This window comes from Protopterus annectens, chromosome 4.part1 (assembly GCF_019279795.1).
Source record: "Protopterus annectens isolate FY-2018-M chromosome 4.part1, PAN1.0, whole genome shotgun sequence".
In the NCBI taxonomy this organism is placed as follows: Eukaryota; Metazoa; Chordata; order Ceratodontiformes; family Protopteridae; genus Protopterus; species Protopterus annectens.
Window position 1 is genome coordinate 112651660 of NC_056734.1, and position 24774 is coordinate 112676433.

Below are 24774 nucleotides of genomic sequence, written 5' to 3' on the forward strand. Positions count from 1 at the left end.
AGTCGGCCACCAGCTAACTCATATGTATGGCCAGTATACAAAAGTCTAAAGCTACTGTAGGATACATGCCATGTCATACATAGATCTAGTCCTATGTTGGTCGTAAAGTGACTTCAGGTATAAAGTGGACGTCAGCACACACCAAGCCTCAGAACTGAATGTCCCAGGGAAAACACTAGCCTGAAAAAGGTGGGGAAGCACACAACCAGCATACACGCAAGCATCGGGGGGAGAATACTGCAACATATAGAAGAGAATGCCATGTATGGTTAAGGTAAGATTTTACACAAATATTCTATGTCTTTCTACTCATATGTTGCAGTATTCATAACATGAGGGAGAATACCAAAACTCATGCAGAAGAAGAGTTGGGCGGAGGGGCAATAGCACTCTCTACAAACCCCTGCAGAATAGCCCTTCTAAAACCAGCTCTAGACCTGGAGATGCCATCCAACTTAGTGTTTTGTGAAAGTGTGAAAAGAAGACAAGGTAGCTGCTTCTAATATGGAGGAGGTGTCCAGACCTTTGAAGAAAGCACCAGAAGAGGACACAGCCCTAGTGGAATGAGCCTTTACTGGGGAACCAAGAGTCTTCTCATAAGACACACAGCAAAGGGAGATGGTTTTGGAAATCCAAGTGGAGATAGTCTGCTTGGAAACAGGCCTGCCCAGAGCCCTAGGATAATAGGAAATAAAAAAGATAATCATATTTTCTAATAGGCTTAGTTTTGTCTAAACAAAATCTTAGTCGTCTCTGCACATCCAATGTGTGTAAAATCCTCTCACTAGAGGATTGTGGAGATGGTAAAAAGGTGGGCAGATTAATGGAGTGATTTAGTGACAACTCATTCACCACCTTGGGAATAAAGGACAGATTAGTGAGTAAGGAGACCCTATCCCTGTAGAAAACAGTAAAGGGGGAAGAGGCCATCAGTGCCTGAAGTTCTGAGACCCTTCTGGCCGAGGTGATGGCCACAGAAATATGGTTTTCAAGGTGCAATACTGAAGAGAAGAATAATTTGCTGGTTTAAAAAAGGCCAGGGTACATTTTTCTAGATCAAAATTTAAATCTCAAGGAGGAACTAGTTTCCTTGGTGGTCTGATATGAGGAACGCCTTTCAGGAAAAGTTTAACTTCCAGCCTTGAAGCCAAGTGAGGAATCATAGGCAGACATGCAGAGATTACTAAAAGATGTGCTTTTACTGAAGAGTATAACAATCCACTCTTCAATAATTCACACAGGTAAGACAGAACCACTGAAACATCCACTGGCAGCTGTTGTAGGTCCTTAGAAAGACCCCAGATGGAAAACCTTTTCCATTTGGAAATCTAGGATTTCCAGTATTGGGTTTACTGGCCTCTTGCAGAACTTACAGCACGTACTCAGAGAAAAAGTTATCAAAACCCCATCACCCACAAAGTCAGTAGCAGGATTAACATCTGTGGATGTGTTAAGAGATCCCTTGTCCTGTGTGAGTAGGTCCACTTTGTGGGGTAACTTTTGATGATTGCTCTTATTTAAATGCAGAAGAAAGGGAAACCAATGCTGTCTTGGCCAAAAGGGAGTCAACAACATGATTTTTGGTTGCTCCTGTTGAATCTTCAACAGGATTTTTTTTGGAGAAGTGGTAAGGGGGGATGCATAAAGAAACATCCCCTTCCAAGAAAAATATAGGGTGTCCACCTTCCATACCAGAGGATTGGGAACTCTGGGACAAAACTTTGGAAGTTGTCTGTTCATAGGAGAGGCGAAGAGGTTTACATGAGGCGTACCCCACTGATGGGCAATGTCCAGAAACACATCCCTGTGTAACATCCATTTGTGGGATTGAGTCATGGACCTGCTCAATGCATCTGCCACAACATTTTGGGTGGAAAGAATGTATACTGCTTGGAAGGTGAGTTAACTCTAACAGGTTAACTCCCAAGCTTGGCAAGCTAGTCTGACTTGGTGCCTCCCTGCTTGTTGACATACCAAAAGACTGTGGTGTTTGTGAACCACTTCAGGGTGCCTGGAAGAAGAGGTCTGAAAAATTGTAGAGCGAAAATTAGGCCTCTCATCTCTTTTATGTTTATGTGTTCTCTCTTTTGGGAGCAAGACCACACATCTTGAACTTTCCAGGATAACAGTGTTGCTCCCCATCCCAAGTCTGAAGTGTCCATGAACAGCTCATGAGTGGGAAGGGGCAGCTGTAAGGGTAGGCCTGGATTCACAGTGACCTGCTGAATCCACCAGTTCAGTTCCTTTTTCAAGCAGGGAAGAAGGGGAATAACGGACTCCAATGGGGGACTCCAATGGGTGAGAGTGTTGCATCCATATTGACCTGAGGTATCACTGGAATTTCCTCATGTGTAGTTTGACCAGATGTAGCATGGAGATAGTGGATGCCAAAAGCCCAAGAGGCAGAGAAACTCCCTGGCAGTCAGGAACTGAAGAGGCATGAAGGCCTGGAAGTAGGCATTGAGTACAGAATCCTGTCTGTTTGTATTCTGCATCCTAGAAAAAACATGGTCTTGTGAAATAACCAGGATAGATTTCTGATAGTTGATAGTGAATCCTAGATCCTCCAGCAGAGACATCATGAAGAGCAGATTCTCTTCAAGGTGTCTGGAGAATGTGCCTGAAGAAGATCATCATCCAGGTATGGAACGATCTGAATGCCCCTTAGTCTGCAAAAAGCTATGACAGGAGCTAAACATTTTTGCAGACCCTTGGAGTCGTAGACAGACCAAAAGGCAAGGTAGAGAACTGAAAATGTAAGGAAGCAATAGCAACGCAAAGATACGTCCTGAACCGCGGATGAACAGGAATATGGAAGGTAAGCATCATTGATGTCCAGAGACACCATGTAGCACTGAGGAAGGATGAGGGGAAGTAGAGTGTTCAAAGATAGCATGCAAAAGGAGGGAACCTTCAGGACAGTGTTTAGGTGGGGCAGGTCTAGGATGGGCCTCCAGAGGTCATCTTTCCTGAGGACCAGGAACATCCTGCAGTAAAAAAACTTTCCCTATTTGGGAAAGTGGCACCGCTTGAATGGTACCCTGAGAATGAAGACTAAAAATGACCATGGGAAAGTAATCCAGCTGTTCTTTTGGGGGTTGTGGAATACCCCTGAAAGGAGGAGGGGGTCTTCCACACCATGAAATATCATTGAAGGATAATGGAGAGAACCCAAGAGTCCTGGGTGATCGGTTTCTAAGCAGGGAGAGAAAGATGTACAGAAAGAGGGGTCTGGCTGCAAGGAGGTTGGTAGTCACAGACTACCTGGCTTGCTTGGAAAGGAATGTTTCTGAGCAGCAGAAGATGTTGATGACTTAGTATCTCTTTTAACTTTGGAAGACTGAGTTCAGGAAGTTTTCCTTACAAAGGAGGTTTTAGATGGGTGGTTTCTCTGAAATCTGGGAACTGGGGACCCAAATATGTGTTTTAGGTCTTGTAGCTCTTTGTCCTTTTCTTCTAAGGACTTAAAGAGTTCTGCAACAGAAACATCAAACAAGGCCTTGTTGTCAAGGGGTGCATTGATAATTTTAGCCTTTATGTTGTCTGGCAAGAGCTGTAGTCTGACCCAGGAGTACCTCTTGAGAATAGACCATGAAGCAGCAGCTCTGGCAGATGCCTCCACTGCATCGTAGCTATACTTAATTAAATTGATGTGTGATTTGAGCAGAAGAACTTAGAATGGTGGATAACTGAGCCTTAGTAGGAGAGTCTGGAAGCTCTGAAATTAGCTTACTGGCATCAGAAAGAAGGGCTAACGAATATTTTGCCATATGGGTCTGGTAGTTTATGGTTGTAAATGCCAAAGTAGCTGATATATAGACCTTCTTCTCCAACCTCTCCATAACTTTACTTTCCTTGTCTGCGTGGAAAAAGGAAGTGGAAGGCAACATCTTAGAGGCATTATCAGCAGACACGGAAACTATTGTTGGGTCTGCAGAGGGATGTTTAAACAGGAATCTGGAATCGTCTGGCACCTTGTAAAACCTGTCTGGCCTTTTAGAGGAAGGAGGTTGGGAGTCAGAGAACTTAGAAGCTGTTGAAAAGGCATCTAAAAATGCTGGCAGCATAGAGGGAACTGCAGATGGAGAAGGGGAATCCATCTGGAGAAGGTCATAATGCCTTTTTTGAATTTCTGACACTTGGGTCAATCCCATTTGAAGAACTCCCACATTTTAACAATGGTTTCCCCAAAAGTAATATCCTCCCCTGGAAAACTGTGCCATTTGATTCTTCTTCCAGGGAAGCATATCCTAAGGGAGATGAAATTTGGGCAGAGTATGCCAATGATTAATCCCCAGATGAGTCAACTTTCTCTGATGAAACCTTAACTGAAATCCTCTTTTGTGGAGAAACAGTAAAAAGAAGGAAGAGAGAGAGACCAGTAGATTATCTCAGGGCCATGAAAGGCATTAAAGAGAAAGCCTGCCAATCCACAGGCTGTTCTTGGGTAAAAGGAGAAGCATACTTAGTTTTCTGCATCTTCTTTTGTGGGACAGCCATGTGGTAGAAGGATGAGGGACCCAACAGTAGCCTGCACTCTATAATATTGCTTGGGGACTTCTTCATGAACAGTGATTTGAGGAATGCCACGCAGGCCTTTGATAACAATGAGCCTGGGCCCCCACGTCCTTAGTGGATGCCTGCGTATCCCCTGAGGATGTGCTAGTAGGATCCTTCATGGCCTCCACATCAGTACCTGTAGAAGATCTGCCTACTGACTCCTCCTAAATGGTCTCAGGGCCAACATCAGCCTTGGGAGAGATGTCCAGAATTGGAGGAGCAGCAGGTAGGTCAGGCCTAGATTTCTTGGCCTTCTTAACAACTGGCTCACCTGAAGGGGCCAACATACCTTCCATATCTCATGCTAAGCACTTAGATGCTTAAATTTAGAGAAATAACTCTAACAATAAGTGATAAATAAAAAAATCCAGATAGAGGTTGGCAATAAAAGTGTATGCCATTTTCAGGAAGGATATAAAAAGGATGGGTCTGAGAAAGCACAGTCAGTAGAGATGGTCAGTACCGCTTTAAGGAGAAATGGTCAAGAAAATAAATACTACAACAGTGAAGTCTTGTATATTGATGGAAATGTGTTAAAGTGGAAGGAAGAGACCTGACTAGGACAATGATTGTAAAGAAAGCATTCAAGAAACATACCATCTTCTGAATTAGAAATGCTGGGTGCATTACACAAGGAAGGAGAAGGGGAAGACAGTAACTGAGATGAATCTGTGATTTAGCTTTCTGATAAAACTTTTTAACGAACTAAATAGCAATTTAAATTTCTGTTTCAAGCCTAGAGAGTCAACCTTAGCAAATCTGATGACAGTCCTATAATGGAAGTCTGAACACAGCAAGTGTTCGTTTGCCTTAGCCCTGTTTTTTCATATTTTTCAGGCAGCTTTCCTCTGGACTATAAAGATCCTAATAATCTCAGATACAAAGGAACCTCTAGCTTCTTTAATCTTTCTACTCCTAATCATGGAGAATGCATTCTAAATATGCAACATTTTTACTGAACTTTCTCCTGTTACATCAATAGTAACAGAAAGAAAAGTAGGAGACCAGTTAATTTGAGACAGTACTGCACAAAGATGCACCACTTCAGTGACATCTGCAGCAGGGTGGGGGGTATCCTGAGATGACTTGCTAATGAGGGGACCCCCAAGGAACATGAAAAGGGTGGCGAAAGTCTGCATTATATTCAAAGTTGTGGATGTGGGTGACACGGAATTCCTTATGCTTCTCAGTGCTTCTGCTGGCCAGCTGTTTTTTTTGTGTTTTTTTTCAAGTATGGCTCTAAGCAGATGGAAGCTCACTGTTAGGCTACAATCCATCAGATCCTTTTCTAAATGGCTGCGGCAGTCTTCTAGGCTTTGGCAGTGCATTTAATTATGCAAGACAACAGAAGGAGGGTTACTTTTGCATTTGCAGAGCTGGTGAGATACTGCAATTTTATTTGTTGTACTAAACTGAGTTGCATTTTTTTAAGCACACATGTTCTCAAAAATAACCAACCTCAAATGAACAGCCTCTCATTTTCTTTCTTTCTTATTTTTATTTATTTAATTATTTTTTGCTTTAAAGTTGGCAGATGGAGACAGTTATCAAGAAAATAGGATCTGCAAGAAAGAAATGGTGGAGTTGTAGTGGGCATATGGGACTAAGCAGAAAAGTGGATTGGAGAGCAGAAACTGCATTTCGGGCACTAAACCATCAGCTATAAGGTCATAATCAAAAGTGTGATAAGTTGGTGATGGACTTAAGCAAATAATTTAATTTTTTTATAAGCAGTTGCATGAATTTTGTATTCTTCCCTTCAAGAAAGAATGTGATTATCAGTTATTTTGCTGCCATGGCAGATACCACAATTTCATATAGACAAGTAACTTCTAGTTAGACTACTAGAAGCTTTCTGCACAACACTAGCTACTCTTAATCAGGTGGCCTGAGAACATTTGGGCATGTCTTTTATTTTTAAGTGCCATCATTGCATTCAGCCTAGTAAACAGTTTCTTTACTTTTATAGCTACGTTTACATCATAATTTAGTCTGGGGAGTTACTTTACTACACAACTGTCAAGCATTAATATGATATAAAATGATATAATATAATGCAATATAACATAATACAACATAACATAAAATACAGTAACAGCTTATTACTATTCAAAAATGAGCATGCTGATTGGTCAGCCCAACCACCATACCTGTTGTATATCAAGCATATACCAATAGAAAAAAGTTTGGTCACTGAAATACCATTGAGCAGCCAGACTTTTTTATTGGACATAATGAAGGACTCACCAAAATATGAGGAAAAATCAGATACATTCTGCAAAACTAAAACAGAAACATACCTGACTTTTCTCATATGTGTGCTGCCTCTATAAATGTTTGTTTTTTAACAGTTAAAAAAAAAAAAAAAAAAAAAAAAACTAAAACAGCAGCAGAGATTCTCTTCTCCTGCATTGATGCACTGTGCAAGCATGGGAACACAAGGCCCATACGCATATGCAGTACATCAAAATAGTGACTACAACGTGGAAAAATATGGAAGTCCCCATGACAATTGCATTATTTAGGAAATGTAAGTAATTTCTTTTTTAAATAATGTTATTGTATAAAAGCAATAATCTACTCCTGTTTCTGGGCATATAAGGATTAACCCACAGCTGGGTTTGTTTAATCACTCTGGTTTTCCCTTTGTGATCGAACCACACCAACGGTAAAACCTAACATACCCATGAATGGTCATGGATTATTACTTTAATATAAAATACAATATACTATAATACAATATAACATAATTTAATAATAATATAATATGTCCAGTTTGATAAAGGGTGGTGGTGGTTTGTTTGGTGGTTTTTTTTTTTTTTTTTTTTTTGGCATTTGTAGGCACGATTTCAATGCATTCCCTGCCTGCTGAGAACTGCAGCAAGATTTTTTTTTTTCTTCTCAAATGGGCAGGTTTTACTTTTCGTGAAACTTTAGGCTGCCAACATTTTGAATGGAGGTACTTAATTACGTACAGTAACCTTTTTACTTCTGGGTTGCCATTTCAGACTACAGACAGCTAGTTGATGGAATACTTTTTTCCCATAGGTGGCTGCAAGAATTTTCAAGTAATTAGATAACAAAGCCATATCCCTATACTCACTAGAACACACACTCTTGCAGGGGAATACACACCCCTGAGCCCCCTTTTAATATCTAGTGTTACTCCAGTGTAGTTTTAATAATGCCAATATTAGTTTTTTTGTGTCCTCAGAATTAAGCTTTTTTTTTCAAGTTCAATGTTAATCAGTTCATTTGGCTGACTGATATCTCCTTTTTTTTTCAGAACTGCAACCTAGCCCACGGTCTAGCCACTGTGTGTGGATGTGTGTTTATGGTTATAGTGATTATAACTACTACTAATTGTTAATGTTGTCAGTTTACAGATCTGCTGCATAAATCACTGCATTTTTAACTAGCAGCAAATGCTGCTGACTATTGTTTTTTGGGAAGGAGTTGAGAACAGGAGTAGTTGCTCATACCAAGAAAGGTTAAACTGTCAGTTTATAGATCTGGTTGAATCATTGCATTTTTGGCAAGAAGCAATTGTTTTTAATATGTATGTGAAGGAGGGGTGGGCAGGACAGTTGCTCATGCCAGGAAAAGGGGACCCACAATAAGGCAGTTCTTGGCATATACCACTTCTTTTGGATATCAGCTAGTTTACACAGTTGCTGCAGTCATATATTGAATACAGGCCTTTTCATGTCTGTATACTGCAAGAGTTGCCTGAAATTAAATCAGTACCTCCTTTAACTCACAGTAAGATGCAAAGTGCTGACTAAAGTTATAAAATAGAATAAAAATGCAAAGTTTATGAGCTGTACACACAGGAAATTGGTATATAGGAAGAACTGCCTTCATTGTTTTTATGTTCAGTACTCATCAGCACAACTTACAGGTAAAAGACTAGCTAGACATAGTGTGTCTGTCTGTGTGAATGATCGTCTGTGGGACTGGCTACTCTGATGTGATACAGAGGCTCATAATGTACCAAAATTACAGCTAAACAGTGTGTGTGTGTGTGTGTGTGTGTGTGTGTGTGTGTGTGTGTGTGTGTGTGTGTAAATATGTACTAGCTGCAACTAAGTTGTACAGAGGTCTCATAATATAATAATGAAATTAAACGCCTCTGCATTTGTATGTCTGGTCACCAAGTTATATAACTGAGCACTATTTCCAAAGCTTGCCAGAAAGTGCTATACAGAATGAGGGAAAAGGATGATATCTGGAGATGTGTAGGGCAGGGTCTCTCAAATTCAAATGTACTGAGGCCCCTGATATGCTAATAACAGCCCTGACCATAAATTAATACTGACCACAAGGTTGTCATGTGATTTACCAAAGAAAGAGGACAAACAGCTGTTTAAATAATCACGTAGAGCACACATCTGCAGATATCTCCCATACAATATTGGTAATGATTCTGTTCAAAATGAAATGATTAAAAGTAGAGACTAGTATAACCTTATATTAATAAATAAACTTCTAGACCAGGTGATTTGGTATAATCATATACTAAGGAATATCTAGATCAAGTAACTATTTTGGCAGAGCATTACAGAAGCCATTTCTCCAATTTAAAGTCACCAAGACAAGTAAACTTATCCTGTGAATTCAGCTATTAAGCTGTCTTCGGACAAAGTTCAACAGTTGCTTTAACATCCGAGAAGTAAATGAAAATTGGACTGGCCCAAGGACTGAACGTTGTGGTAAACCTCTAGCGACAGGTGTTCTGGATGAGGTAGAACTTCTCACCTTAATATCCTGGGTTTTGTTTGTGAGCCAATTTGCTATCCAATGAGTTACAATAGGGATTTAAATTTAGATGGGAGAGTTTATCTATGACAATCTGAGTGTGGGATGGTGTTAATGTTTAGCAAGAGCATTATGGGCAACTTGAGTTTTAAACTTATTTTTGTGTGCAATGATTTTTTTTTTTAACTGTAGAGCCTTGGGTTTGTTTTTAAATTTGGCTTTATATATACTTCTGAAAGAGGCACATGCATCTGTCAGTGAAGGTAGCTAATGTGTGGTCTGATTTGACCACAAAGAAAGTTACATTTGGTGGGTGGGAAAAGCTGCTCCTTATTGGTAAGGCCTAAGTCCAGTATTTTATCACCTCTGGCTGGCGTGCAGATTAACTTGTCCAAATAGATTGTATCAAAGTCCAGAAATATCTGGGCATACATGTTTGAGGATATATACACACACACACACACACACATATATATATATATATATATATATATACACATATATATATAATTCCTCTAGTTAACGGATGAGCTACTTGAAGTCTCCTAAGAAAATGGCATTTCGCTTAATGCATAAGGAATCTATACTGGTTAGGTAAGTGGTATGGGCTGAGGGAGACACAGCAGATGCAACCTCAACTGTTGACCAGAAGATCTGGGATGAGTTAGTCAGCTGGATGCTGTAGGAGAATGGAAGAAAGAGTGGACAAAACTATCTCATTTATACTGGGGGGGGGGGGGGTGGTACAGCCCAAGCTGCTACATGACTGACACTTGGAGAAAGCAGGTGGCTCACCTTACAACACAATAGGCTGAGACATTCATGCTCAACAAATTGTGCATAGCAGAGTAGCCACATTTTAGCTCATTAATGGAAGTATGTATTCACCATCAGGGTGGTACTGTAAGATGTCATGGACATTAGCTTACCTTGATATAGCACCCAGGAGTACTGTTGCTTGGAGAGCATCTAGTTTGGGTGCTGAGCAGCATAGCTTGATGGACATGAGCATCCTGAGGCAATGTACCAACTGCCATTGACAACCACTTAACTCTCGAACAGACAAATACAGTATGTAAGAGATGTCCACGTAGCTTAATGGGTAGAGTCATGGTTCCATGTGCAGTAGGTCCAGGGTTTGAATACATGGAAGGGAAATAAGTATTTACTTTGGATGGCGTAGTGGTGCAGCAGTTGCATTGTCGTTTCACAGCAAGAGGTTTTCCGGTTTGATTCTCGGCTGGGGTGCTTTCTGTGTGAAATCCAAGTCCTCCATGCGTTCGTGTGAGTTTCCTCCGGGTGCTCCGATTTCCTCCCACCTTATAAAGACATGCTTCTGGAGCATTTCTCCCTGGTCCTCAGTTGAAAATTGCCTTTGTTCCAAGTCAGACTTTCCCGGTAAACAAATGTTAAATAAATACACATTGACACTTGAGTCTAGACTCTCACATGCAGACAGACACACAATGCAACAAACAGGCTGTCAGAAATTCACACACAACACTCACTGCACCCACAAAGGATCATACGCAAAGACCCACAAATGCAAATGTGCTTACATGTAGCTTACTCAAACCTCAAAGGCCTCTCAGGTGCAGTCCTCAGAAAATCTGCATGCACACAAACAAGACAATTCCCATCACAACACATAAAGCCACATCAAATTATCTCAACTATCAAGCTGAAAAGGCAAAACATTCCACAACCCAATATTCTGGTCATAGGAGACTACATTGTGAGACACACTAATGTCCCTCTTACCAGGGTGGACAAGGGGAAAGTTACAGTTAGTTGCCTGTCAGGAGCCAGGATTTCCCAGATCATGCAAGCATTCAGGTTACTTACCCCTAAGCACCAGTACAATTCAGCCATAGTCCATGTGGGTGTGAATAACCTGAGACATACCTTTTTGCACTATATGAAGAGAGACATGATTGAGCTTTCAGAATGTGTCACAGGCAGGTTATGAGACTAGCACCGAGCAGCATTCTATGATCTCCAAGGATGATGCCATAATACCAGCAGAAAATGACTGATTTTAACAAATGGCTTAGCTACTGGTGTCATTCCAAAGGGTTCCAATACTTGTTAGCCTGGAAGGATATGGCTGACACACCACACTGCTTTGCCAGGGATAATCTAAATCTGTCACCTCTAGGATTATGGATATTGACCAAAACATTATCCACCCCATATTGCCTTAAGGCATTATCAGCAGACAAACATTCCAACACAACAAAAGCTACTCAGGACAAGCTAAAGGTGTTACTGCTCAATCCTAGGAGTCTCAACAAGAAACTGCATTCCCTGGAAGAACTCCTCACCCTGGAGAGTGCTGATAGCTGTGAAGTTACTGAAACATGGTAAAGAGCCAATGAAAGCACTCCAGCAGTGCATAGCTATAATGACTATCATATGCTCTGACCACCCACTGAACATGAAGCAGCAAATAGTGGGGGTGCAGCTCTCTACAGAAAGGATACCTCAAAGCTGGTCAAGCAATATAACATGTTTGAGCTACTTCATGTCCATCTAACCATGAGAAAAATCCATTACTATATTCTTGCTAGCTACATGTCCCCCACCATGAACCAGGAAACCCATACATCATATCTGAAGTCACTAGAATCACTCACCATCCAGCCAAACACCATACTCATAGGGGACTTTAACTACCTCTCCATTAACCAACCATACATGTTGTTCAACTCAAGGCTACCACGGACTCCACATTAATCCTCATAAAACAACAAAATATAAAACAATATTATATACTGGGAAATATACATGACCACTAACATGCAGGCCCAAAGATTTCTTAACTCTCTAAATTCAAATGCCCTGGAACAGCTAGTCTACACTCCCACTAAGGAAACAAATACCCTAGATCTGGTATTGACAAATATGGGAGACTGCTACCCCTCCCCATTTGATATTCTTACTGGTAAGATCAGATCACAAAGTCTTTCTCGAAATAAAGGTAAAACTAGTCCTCACAACTAACTTCAAGAACTTCTCTAAGGTAATTACCCCCTATTAAGGGACTGCATAGCTAGTTTCAAAGCTTACCCAATCCAGAAAACACAGAAACCTATGTTGAGGTATACACAAAAGCCCTGTATGACCACATAAACAAATGCACAGAAACAGCAGTAAAAGACTGGAATAAACCTATGTCAAACTGCAAAAAAAAATCTGGATCCCCGGTATTAGTAGGTTATACAACAAAAGAAAGAAAATCCTGCCGAGAAGTAAGATGGGATGTGAACAACAAAACAAAAAGTCCCTCATTAGTCTAAACAAGCAAATCAGGGAATTAGTGAAGTCTTTAAAATCAAACTTTTAGGTAAAAATACTTTCCAAAGCTAAGGATAACCAAAAGGCATTTTTCAGTAATGTCCGCAGTCTTAACAGCAACACCCAAAAATGTGTGGAAGTAGTTGTAGATGGCATCACCAATACTCAGTAGGAAGATAATAGCAAATCTGTTGACTGACAAATTCAGCTCAAATTTCACCTCCCCATCACCCCAGTTCTCTCCGAAGAAATACCCTCCACCACTCCACTGTCAATTATCAGACTGCCACTCTGCTCTCTAAAGCTACAAACATGGCATCAATGGGGCCTGATGATATAACAGGTTGCCTCTTAAACAGCTTAAATCAGGATTTATCAGGCACATTAGTATTTCTGTTTAACCACAGCCTCTGGACTGACTTTGTCACAATAGAGTGGAGGACAGCAACAGCCATCCCTCTGCAAAAAGAGGGACCATCTACTGACCCTGGAAATTACAGCCCTATAAGTTTGACTAGTCTTGTATGTAAAGCCATGGAAAGAATAATCATGGACCTGATAAAGAATGACACAAGAAAGCTCCAAACACTAGAACTGACCCAATTTGGCTTTGCAAGGGCAAGGTCATGCCTACTGTATCAGGTGGATTTCTTTAAGAAAGTCACTAAGGCCATGGATGACAGTAAAACAGTACATACCACATACCTCATCCTGGCAAAAGCATTTGACACAATTCCCCATGCAGATATTAAATAAACTCTCAAAACTGGGCATAAATCCCTACATCACGAGATGGATAGCCAATTGGTTCATGGACAGGAAACATGGGGTTAATGTGGGTGAATCCAGGTCATGCAAGAGGCCAATTATTAGTGGTGTGCACAGAGCTCAGTGTTGGGACCACTCCTGTTCGGAATATACTTCTTTGAAGTCAAGGTTAATATGGAAGGCCTGTGGTTGACAAAGTATGTGATAACTACAAGCTGGGGCAATCACTGAATCCCCTACTGATGTAGATATCCTTCAGGAGTGGCTAAATCAGACAAATGATTGGAGCCAAAATCAAGGCCTAAAACTAAATGCAAAAAAATGCATTACCATACCTTTTGAGAAGTCATATACCCCTGAAATTACAAAATCAATAACACTAAGAGTAGACTCAGAGGTGAGAGATGTAGGTACACAGATAGATAGTAGCCTGAACTTATTCTGACCGCCAACCCAACTTTGCTCAATATATGGCCCCTAGGGTCAAGAGGATGGCATGGATTTGCCTATGCCTTGAGTGTCTTACAGATTGCCCCTGTCCATAAGGGATATGGGCACTACCCCAGGTGTGAGTTTGAGATTCCCCATCCACTGACCCAAATTGAATTTGAAGACTGCCAGGGAAGGGCTGTTCTTGATATGAACAGGAAGCCTGTTTCAAAGAAGGGGCAATCTCCAGGACATGTATCTGTGTCTCCAGCATGTTTTGTTTGAATCACTGACTAAGTTTGTATCCCTAGATTGGGTGACCCTTGTGCGGTTTGATTTGTGGATGTGTAGCAGCTCCATCAGGGCTGGATTTGTGATTGCCTTGTAGGTCAGGCATAGGTCATCCCTTAATAGTCATTTGGAGACAGAGTAAAGGGATAGGGATTTTAGTCTGTCCACCTAGGACATGTTGTTTACACCCTGTATTTTGTTTGTGAGGAACCCTTGAGGGTGCTGCATCTGCTGTATTTACCTAGTCAAGTAAATGCCAAATTGTGCATTGTAATCGATTATTGGTCTAACGAGAGCTGAGTACAGCGGGACTATACTGGCTAGGTTTGTACGGGCTCTTAAACTGTTGGCATCATAAACTTCTATGAACCTAAAAAGACCAGCATGCAGGTAATGGTAAGACACATCTGCTCTTCATGATTGTTTATAAGACCACCTGCCAACTGTCTGGTTCCTGCCCCAGTACCTAGCCATCTAATGTGCAGGTGCTATGACAGAAATGGAGAGCTGAATTCAACCACATAGTAATACGGGGTGCAACTGCTGTAGTGCCATAAAAAATGAATGGGTAATTAGATGGAAAGGACTTGAAGATCAGCAGGTAAAAGAGGTGAAAAGGGATCTATATTAAATGAACGAAAACTGCATTGCGCGAACACCTGAGAGAATGTGGGAAATATTGAAACTCAAACATAAAAAACTAACAGACGAAAACTGTCACTGTTTTATGCAGGGGGCAATCCCCCTTGCACTCCCCACACCACCACTACTTAAATATACCAACTCCAAGATCGCAATCCATTGAAGTAAAGGGAAGAATTCACTAAGCCGATCTCCGTTCAATCTTTCGACATTTCCCATATTCGCTCATTTTGTGTCGCTCAAAAGGTGCTCACATAATGCAGTTTTTGTTCATGTAATATAGACCCGGTGAAAAAGTCTTAAGAAAAAAAGGCATTTTATTTTGATGACTTCTTTTGTGCAACTATTGGGAGTTTTGATTTTCAAGTTAACATTTCCACATGTTAAGATGAACTTAACATAGGTGGATGAATACCTGCCATGATTCTTATAGCTAAGGTGGAGACCTCCCACGGGACTATTATTGTTTGATATGGCATTTGTTTGATACAATAGATTCATGGAAATTCTGCCTGACCAACTCTTTGGCTGCATATACCTTTAGAGTGTACTGTGTCAGTTTATGCTGGGGTAAATTACTTACACGTGCACTTTTCCAACACCAGGATTTTCAACACATCTTTGTGCCTCAGAATCGTGAATGAAGAACAGACGTTATATACTTAACATAATGGCAGATATGGTTAATCTGTGTAAACCCTCTTTAAATGCCAGACTGAGCCAGAGGCTTAAATAAGCTAAGCACCAAGATGTTCCCCAAACTCCAACTTCTCCTTCAAATCCTAATGTGCGAGATGTCCCTCAACCTCCACAGTGAAGATGCTGCTTGCAACAACTATCAATGAAAGTCATCAAAGACAAAGGCCCTAAACAGTCCTGTCCTAAGCTTTATCCCTGATAGGCGATGGAGGTGGGGGCAAGTTGAAGTGGGTGGACATAGATCATTCAGATCTTTCATTATGGTATGTGAACAGCTTTCATACTTGACGTGAGCTATCCATCCTCTTCAACCAGTGGACACAGTCCCTACCTCATCCTCCCAGGTGGCATCATGAAAGAAACCCACATGAAAGAAGCCCCAGCAGGCATACCTAGATCTTGAGAAGGCATCCAGTTTAAGGTATTTTGCCAAAGTGTGTAGAAAAGTGCATGTTGCAGCTGCACAAATTTCATCCAATAAAGCATTCTTAAATAAGGACTGGGAAACTGTCATTATTCTACCGGAGTACTCCATAGGTTTAAGAGGTAAAATTTTATTACACATCACAGCTGAATTTTATGCATTCAGAATGCCATCTTAGATAAGGTTACTTTAGAAATTTAAGCCCTAAACTTACCAGGAGTATAAGAAGTAAACAACTACAAAGTATTTCTAGTCAATTTGGGTCAGTATAGACAAAAGCTTAATTGTCTTTTTAACATCAAAGGTGTGCAAAAGGCACTCTCGCCTGTGCGAGTATTCAGGAAAAAATACAGACAAATTAATATATATATATATATGGATTACTTAGCATGGACACTGCATCTTTATGGAATACAAAGTAAAATGCTATCATCTAAGCATAAAACATGGATCTCAGAAATTCTTGTTGAAGTGATGTTGACTAAACGGATATTTTTATGCCAGATTCATATTCTTTGCTTTACCTGCATGCTCAAAGGGAGGGGGAAGTGCATTTTTCCAAATCACAATTCGGATCCCAAGGATGAGCAGGGTCCTTAAAAGGTGTAATATCAAAGACCATCTTGAAAAAAGTGTTATAATCCTTGACAGAAGCAAATTAAGAATCTTCTTTTTATTGTTCATTAACTTACTGGCCACAAAGATACTTTTTCAGAGCCAGACAGAGATCGCGGTCTAGTTAATTTACTTGCTCAGAGTCATACAGCAGGCAAATGGAGACTGAGGCCATCAAAACCTGGACTAGATGAAGCAGCTTATCTCATCCTACTCGTACCCAACGTCAAGCACAGTAACTGCTGAATCTGTGTCTACTTGTCTGGAAAGAGAAGTTCCTTGGTGAATTTGGCAATAGAAGTGTTCTCCTTTTAGTTCCTCAACTTTTTCCTATCCTTGGTCTTTTGAAATTCAGACCTAGGAGTCTCGACTTTCTTCTACTTCCTCAGATAAATGTCCCTTCAACACTAATTTGTTCCATTTGCCTTTGAATGTCCTTTTATCAAAAGACTTGCAAATCTCAAAATGACAGGAAAGATGCTGAGCTCAAACAAACTACACAAAGTACATAGTGGTCAGCAAAAGGTGCGTTCTGTCCAGATCTGTCACATTTTTTTAAATCAGAATGCCCTGCATGATGCAGCTCTTCACAACAAAAGCTGAACAGCAACCAGTACAACACACACAAAACAGTTTCACTGTAACTTTGCTCCCACATGGAAATTCTTTACATCTAACAACTAGAAGGTAAACGGGAGCACAAACAAAAAAGTCTGGAAAAGGCACGGCTCAAGAGGAAGGGCTAACACCTGTTTTTACTTACAAAAATTGAAAAAGCTCTGACCTTTACAGTGATGTTAACACAATACACAGATTTTTTCACAAAATTATTAAAAATGAAGAAAAAAGCATACAAAATACAATTTTAATCAATAAAACATACAGGAGATATGGGGGTCTCCAAGGCACCATTGCTGCAAGCTAAAAGTGGCAACACCTATCTGGAAGCTGAGAGAAAATACAGCATTATGGGATTTGACAACGGAGATGGAGGTGTAAGAAAATCTCAGTACCAAGCTGATGTGAGTTTGTGCAGAAGAGGAGGATGAACAAGCTTACCTCAAATCAGCAGATCACAATACTGACCTCTCTGTAATGGGTCAAAGTTCAAATAATATGGTCCATAACACTGCCTGGAATTAACATTATTATTTTAACCTTTGGTGAAAAAAAAACATCCAGTTTGTAAAGTTATTCTTGAAGTTAAGTGGTAATTGCACATCAAAGTAATGGCATATCTTTTGGAGATGCGTAGATACATATCTAAACTTAACATGACCTTAAATGCAGCAAAAAAGCACTATTCTTCAAATACCACAATTATAACAAAGCCTGGGGAATGATATTTGTGTTAATACAACAAATGTTATACAGCTTGTTAATCCTTGTCTGATTAACAGAAAATTAAAGCTCTTGTAGCACCTAAATGATACACAGTACAATTCCACACTTACCTTCAACTGAAAGTCAAAGTAACAGCCAGAACAGTCTCCTATCCAGTTTGCTTGCATCGCCTTTACACCATACCAGCTGGGAAGATCGTCCAAGGAATCTAGAAGGGGCTACAAACAAAAGGAAACTCAGTTATCAGAAAATACATATGCCACCAGCTGACTGCATCACAATGCAATTTGACAGTAACATTTAGCAAAGAGCTTTTAAAAGTCTAGCCTTCTCATTGGCTAGCAGGCTTTCTTGGTATACTGTTATTTTTGAATACTTAATTCAAAAAATAAAAGTTAGTAGCAAGCCCTAAATTCAAACCCAGCATTCTTCTGCAGACAGAAAAATGGAAAACAATCATTTTCACTACATTGCTGAGTGGATAGAAAAGCAATATATTCGTCATCTGAACAAAAAGTAAGCTGTTAAATGGTAATTCAGTAGCTACAACTGTGATGGAGACTGTCAACAGGCAACTTAGAAATCCTTGCTTCCCCACTGGTGGCCAAATATTTTCCATCTTCCTGTTTCAGTTTACAAAAGGGGGTACACAGTGACGTAAATGTAACCTGTAATATGGTTCTGTGATACAATGTCCAATGTCAGACACACTGCATTTTTGAACAAATGTTCTGTAACATGTTTACAATACAGTGAAGTAAACACTTTCTACACAAGCTAGCATCTGAACTGCCACCCTCAAACACTATGTAATTCTCTGCCAGTACTGACCTAAAGTTGTAACTTTCCTACACAAATACACACATACATACGTATTTGTATGTGTAATAGACCAGGATATGGACGGACTGTTTAGAAATATTCCTCCATAGGTTTATTCGTGGACCATGTTAAGCCTAGCCAAATTCTTTCAAAGGTGAGAATCAAACCCTATACCTTGTGTATGTGAGGTAAACACCTTAACCATTAAATGAACTCCCAACCCAAATGCATTGAAACTCACATTAGGTATATATTAAACAATCTATTACAAGCTTAGCCTAATAACCTGAAGTGAGCATCAAACCCTGTACCTTGAGTAGCCTGAGGTGAAGACCCTAATCATTATGCCAAATCCACATCCTTGGAAGGTGGAGAAACTTTTATGGATTTATACAGAAAGCAATATGTACACAAAGTTGTGACAAGTTAGGCAGTTTGTTTTGTTATATCGCTGAACTGATAAAAATAAAGCTCCTTTTTATATGTCTGGCTCCATTCTGGTTGATGTTATGATAATAACTACACACATACAAACACATTTAAATGTACTGTAACTACTCACATTTAACAAGATATACAAAAATCATGTTAAAATGAATTACGTTCAATATTTCCTTAATTTTATTTGGCTGCAGTGGTGCAGCTGTAGCGTTGTTGCCTCACAGCAAGAGGTTCTCCCGTTCGATTCCTGGCTGGAGTGCGGGGAGTGCCTTCTGTGTGGAGTCTGCATGTCCTCCCCACGGTTGGGTGGGCGTTCGAAAGACATGCATAAATGGGCGTGCCTTCATCGAAGGTTGAACGTCGAGCTGGCACCTCAACGTTCGTGAAAATCAACTGCCAATCATTAGCGGACCGGTGTTCCGCTGTTGCGACCCCTAACCGGGAAAAGACAAAAGACAACAACACACTATAACTAAGCTGCAACTTAATTTTGTCAAAAAAGATAAGTGCAAGATAAAAAAAAAAAGAAAAAAACTTCTGAGCTCAACCCCCTACCCACAAGAAATCCACAACCAATCCAGACCAATCAAGAAGGCAACTGCAGTCTTGTATGCAAATGCCTTATCCCAATAACGTGGTAACAATATTTCCTCTAGCAGCTAGTACAGAGGATTAGGGTTCCAACCTGATAATGAGCTGTTTCCTGCAATCAAATGATATATAATTCAATTTCTTCCACCTTCATCTGTCTACTGCGAGACACTGAGACACTCACCTAACCAGGCAGTGCTGCCGGGTAACCAATGAAAAGAGGCATTTGTGTCCAGCAGGCTTGCCTGGTTAACAAATATATAAAAATTCTAAAAAATTCTGATTAAGAAATGTATTAAATTTTAAAACAGCGATATACTGCTCTTATGACACCACAGTGTATACTACATTATTCAATTTGGAAATGGTAAAAACCTGCCACCGGCAAAAAGATATTTTTTAACAGATAAACTACTTAAACATGCTTTGTGTAATCTAAACAAACAACCAGCTTGTGCATCATTTTAAGTGCAAAAATGCCAACAGAGTGGCCATAACTGGAAAATATCCAGGAACTAAAAAAGTATATATATGTGTCAGGGGCCACATAATACCTTTGTGCAGTCTGTTGTTACAAATTAAAAAACTGAAACTGCCCAATCAGACCGCTGCTAGTTAGCTTCACAATTAGAGAGTTTCAGACATGTCAAAAAAATAGTGCAGGCCACCTAGACTTCATATTTAGGCACATATCAATTTTCCTTCTCACCCTTTAAAATGTTATGGGCAGCCATTCTCTGTCTCATTTCTGACTCTGGCCTGCAGAAGATTCCACTGCCAGTCAGCTTCCAAATGTCTTGAACATATAAAGCAGAAAACACATTCAAAAAAATTGAAAGGGGAAGAAAATAATCCTGAAGTAAAAACTTTTACCACAGAAACTGTAAGCAAGATGGCTCCATTAGAAAACAAGTAGAACATGAAAAAAGTCATATTTTAAGACTGTTTTCAAACAAGCCCACTAATATGCCAAAAAGTGCAAGTGCAGTTTTCCACAACTACATAGAAACTTGTCAGTATGGTTGAATGCTACTTATGAGAAGCCATATTTTTTCTAAATGCTGTTGAGATAGAGGAATTGGAAAAAGGCATTCACTTCTGGAAAGGTTCCTTCAAAAGATATATTTCTCCAGAACTGTTGGGATACCATTTGTCTATGACTTGCCAATAATTTGTGTATGGTTCTGATGAATTTTCCCGGTGGGATGAAAGTGCTTAACCTATTTTGTGTTTGCCTGGAATAAATTTGTGAGCCCTAGATGTTTCGCTGCAGTCAATCTTTTTTGGTTATTTGTGCTTTTACATGTCTGGAGGTCTTGATTTCTTGGATCATCTGAAGTATGACAGTGAAATGTGCAGGCTATGTCTTCTTACATCAGTTAGACTAACACACACCCCTACGGGACAAAGGCTACTCAAAACAAACTTGTCCCTTTCTATTCTAACTTTCCATCCAAAATGTCAACTTGGAAAGGAGGCACACTGACACAATCCAGCAGACAACTTTCATTATGGGGAAACCTGGAATTACTATTTCTTATTTAATTTTCCCCAACACCTCCATTAAACATCTCTCCAGTGAATTAAGAGACGTTCACTTCCTTAACATCTCTCAGAGGCCTTGAAGCATGGATCGAAACTCTCTTCCAAACATTCCAATGCTCAAAAATAATTGTCCTGTGATGCAGTTTGAAACCGAGCAATCCCTATCTTCCTTCCAATTCAGCCCAAGGGCTTATTCCAAAAGACCACAACATTTTTCTAACTTCTATTCCATAACAATCTCAGAAGCATGATAAACAGCCCTAGCCAAAATATAAACCTTGGAAGAATCTGTGTATGACAGCTACTACACTGCCCAGGTTAAGGCTGAATCTCCCCATCAATTCTCTTATTCATTGACCTCCTCTAGCCTTGGGGTTAAACCGCAGTTGTGTATATCTGTGGGGTCTAAACCAATACAAATCTGTATTAGACTAAGGGTTTTCATTTTATTTTTACTGAGTTCACTGTAGTACATTAAGGTATAATAAGAAGTCTGAAAATAGAGAGTCAGACTTGTGTTTGCATGTATGCATTCAGTTTCAAGGAAAGAGACTTCAGCAGAAAGGAAAAGATAATCTTGCTGGCTAAGCATGAGATGTGCAGAAATAACAGTTTTTACAGAAAGCTACAGAATGTTCCTTTTTTCATGGGAAAGATATGGGTACTTGCAATGGAATACTAGATAAAGAACAGACAGACACTGTGAGGCACATGCAAGACAATGCTTGAAATCCAAGGCTAAAGAGGCATGTAAAACATTACAAGGTTTTGGTATTATTAGGAAATACTTCAGACACAGTCAGTTAAACTAGTTTTGGATTGATATGCAAAAGATCTTTGTAGTACAGATGCTCAAGCCTGAGTAGAGAAGTCAGGTCAAATATCCATACTATTCAGGAGAAGACTGCATCAGTTGATATTATTCAGGAGAATCAGAATACACATGCAGAAACTTGGGATATATTTATCAGCACTGTTACTATTGTCCAGCATCACAGCATTTCTACAAATTGTTATTGTTTACCAGTACTGTTACTGGAGACAGTACTTGGATATTGTTAACATCTAATAAAACATTCTTAACCAAACTACAGTATGTACAGAATTAATTCTGAAAAGTACAAAAAGACTTGGCCCATAAAGCAGGGGCTGGCACCTGTTCAGCACAAGAGCAAGTGTAATTAACAGACAAAGACATTAATTATAGTCTCATTCCAGTTAATTCCACTATACTATAGTCTTTTCAATTCTTTCAAGCTGCAAGTAATAAGTTGCTCCTTTTATCAAAACTCATATGCAGGCTTTCTCGCTCCCACTTCCTTAACTTCTACACTCTCCACTAAAGTATCACCCCAACAGTAGAAACTCAGACTTTAGTGAATTACTATAAATACAGATTTTTCAAACATATCAGCACAACTTGGACCACTTCCTTCAGCCTTGTCATATATACCAAAAGGTTACTTACATTTAAAAAAATGTTTGCAGACCTCATGCTCCAATGTAACACTTACCCAGCTTCACTTCTCTTGCAAGTGATGCACCATAGGCTACATATACGATACATATGTCAGAAAGATCAGAAGACAGTTCTGCTAGATTTCTTTGTCAATACCCACATAATTAAATACCATACTAAAGACCTCGAAGAGAAACCCTTTCTCAAATCCATTTCCAAGTTTTCCCCTTTCTATTTTTGTAAGGTCTGTTCACATACTGGATTCACATAACTCTACATAATGTATAAATGCATCCACCACTGGCCAATCAACCATATTTCCTCGCAATGATTCCCTTTAAACATTTTATCTTATCCAATGTCATCCCAAGGTGAAAAGCCAAATATTATGTACTTTGTCCCTTCATTTAAAATACTTAAATTTTTTTTTCAACTGTACAACTCTTTTTTTTTCATATCCTTTTAAATGTCCTCTCTTAAAAGGTCTAACTTTCTTTGCTCACATTATCTAATCCCCTTTCTGATTGTTTGTCTTATCATCTAACAATGATTTCTTGAACATTCTGTCCCATGCACCTTCCACCTCCTCCTTATATGTAAGCATAAGCAACTACCACACAGCATAATTCATTTTTAAACCACTGTAATTTGGCATGGGCTTGGTAAACCATTGACTTTCCAGTCCAGCACAATAACTAACCTTCTGTAAGATAAACCATTTCATCCAAGTTTTCATCTTCAGCTCTCACTCTCTTTCACACACACACACACACACATACATATATACACAGGGTAACATGCATTTTATCAATTTTAACTTCATTAATTCGTATCATAGAGCCATTTAATTATAGTGCACTATATCAATGTCTGCTATTGTCAATGTCAATGAACAGTTAGGTTTCATTTGCTTACAATGTAAAAAGATGGGAAATCTTGTATCTGGGTGCTGAAAGTTATTCAAAGAATCTATGTACCTACAATAATTACATCTGGAGCACAGAAACATGCCTTGTGCCCCTTGTAGCTCTAAACATTTGTCAGTCATTCTTGGACAGCATAACATCCTTGTTAGAGACTTTTTATTCTTAAAAACGAAGTTCGGTCTATCTCCAACTATCAGTCTGACCTCTGGGTCAATTAAAAGAATCAGCCAGTGCTTACTCATAATTTCCTTTATCTGGGTGGTATTACTGGAATACACCAATGGCATTCTCACCACAGTAGTATAAGAATGGGAGACAGCTATCCCATGGACCCTCAGAGAAATTTGGTTTCCTTTCAGTTGTCCTTGACCTTTACGAATAAGTTTCAGCACCCAGATATAAAGAAACAATCAGAATTTAAAGTGGAAGCTACGTGTGATACTTGCCACATAGTGTATTTAGCCCACTGCGAAGTGTGTTCGGCTTTCTATATAGGTAAAACTGACAGAAGACTTTGCGATAGAATTAGAGAACATATATACAGTATAAATAATGAATTAAGTACAAATGCACTAGCAAAGCATGTTGGGCAACGAGACCCTTCCCATAATTTTAAGTTTTTAATTATAGAAGTAATTAAACCTAATGAATGTGGGGGTGATGTTCAGAATATGACAGAAACCTCCGAAATGAACTGAATTATTAGAATGAGAGCCAACAGGGGTAGTGGGCTGAATGATAAAGTTTCCATAAAACCTGTTCTCAAAGCAAGGTATAATTACAGATAATTTTAAGGGATGTTTTATTTTATTATGTTATTGTATTTTTAAACATGATGTTTTATTATGCAACTCTTGTATGGGTAATATTTCTTCTATATGAGGTCATTCTGAAATATTATTGGTTAGATGTTTTATTGGATGTGTTTCTTCATTGGTTGAGTGTAATTTAAATAGCAGATGGACTTTTGTATTAGTATTTGATGAAGCAGTAGTCATAACTGTGAAAGCACACACATAATAAAGTTTGGACTTCTGATGAAATATTATTGGTTAGATGTTTTACTGGATGTGTTTTTTCATTGGCTGAGTGTAATTTAAATAGATGGACTTTTGTATCAGTGTTTGATGAAGCAGTAGTCATAACTGCGAAAGCGCGCACAT

At 39.5% G+C, this 24774-nt stretch overlaps 1 protein-coding gene across 1 annotated transcript in view; it reads right to left on the reverse strand.

Moving 5' to 3' along the window:
• LARS2 (leucyl-tRNA synthetase 2, mitochondrial) overlaps positions 1 to 24774 on the reverse strand; it is a 1850943-nt gene that overhangs the window by 1007399 nt on the left and 818770 nt on the right. The window contains exon 7 of the mRNA XM_044070015.1: positions 17938 to 18045. Coding sequence (XP_043925950.1) covers positions 17938 to 18045 — 108 coding nt within the window. The remainder of the gene's footprint in view (positions 1 to 17937; positions 18046 to 24774) is intronic.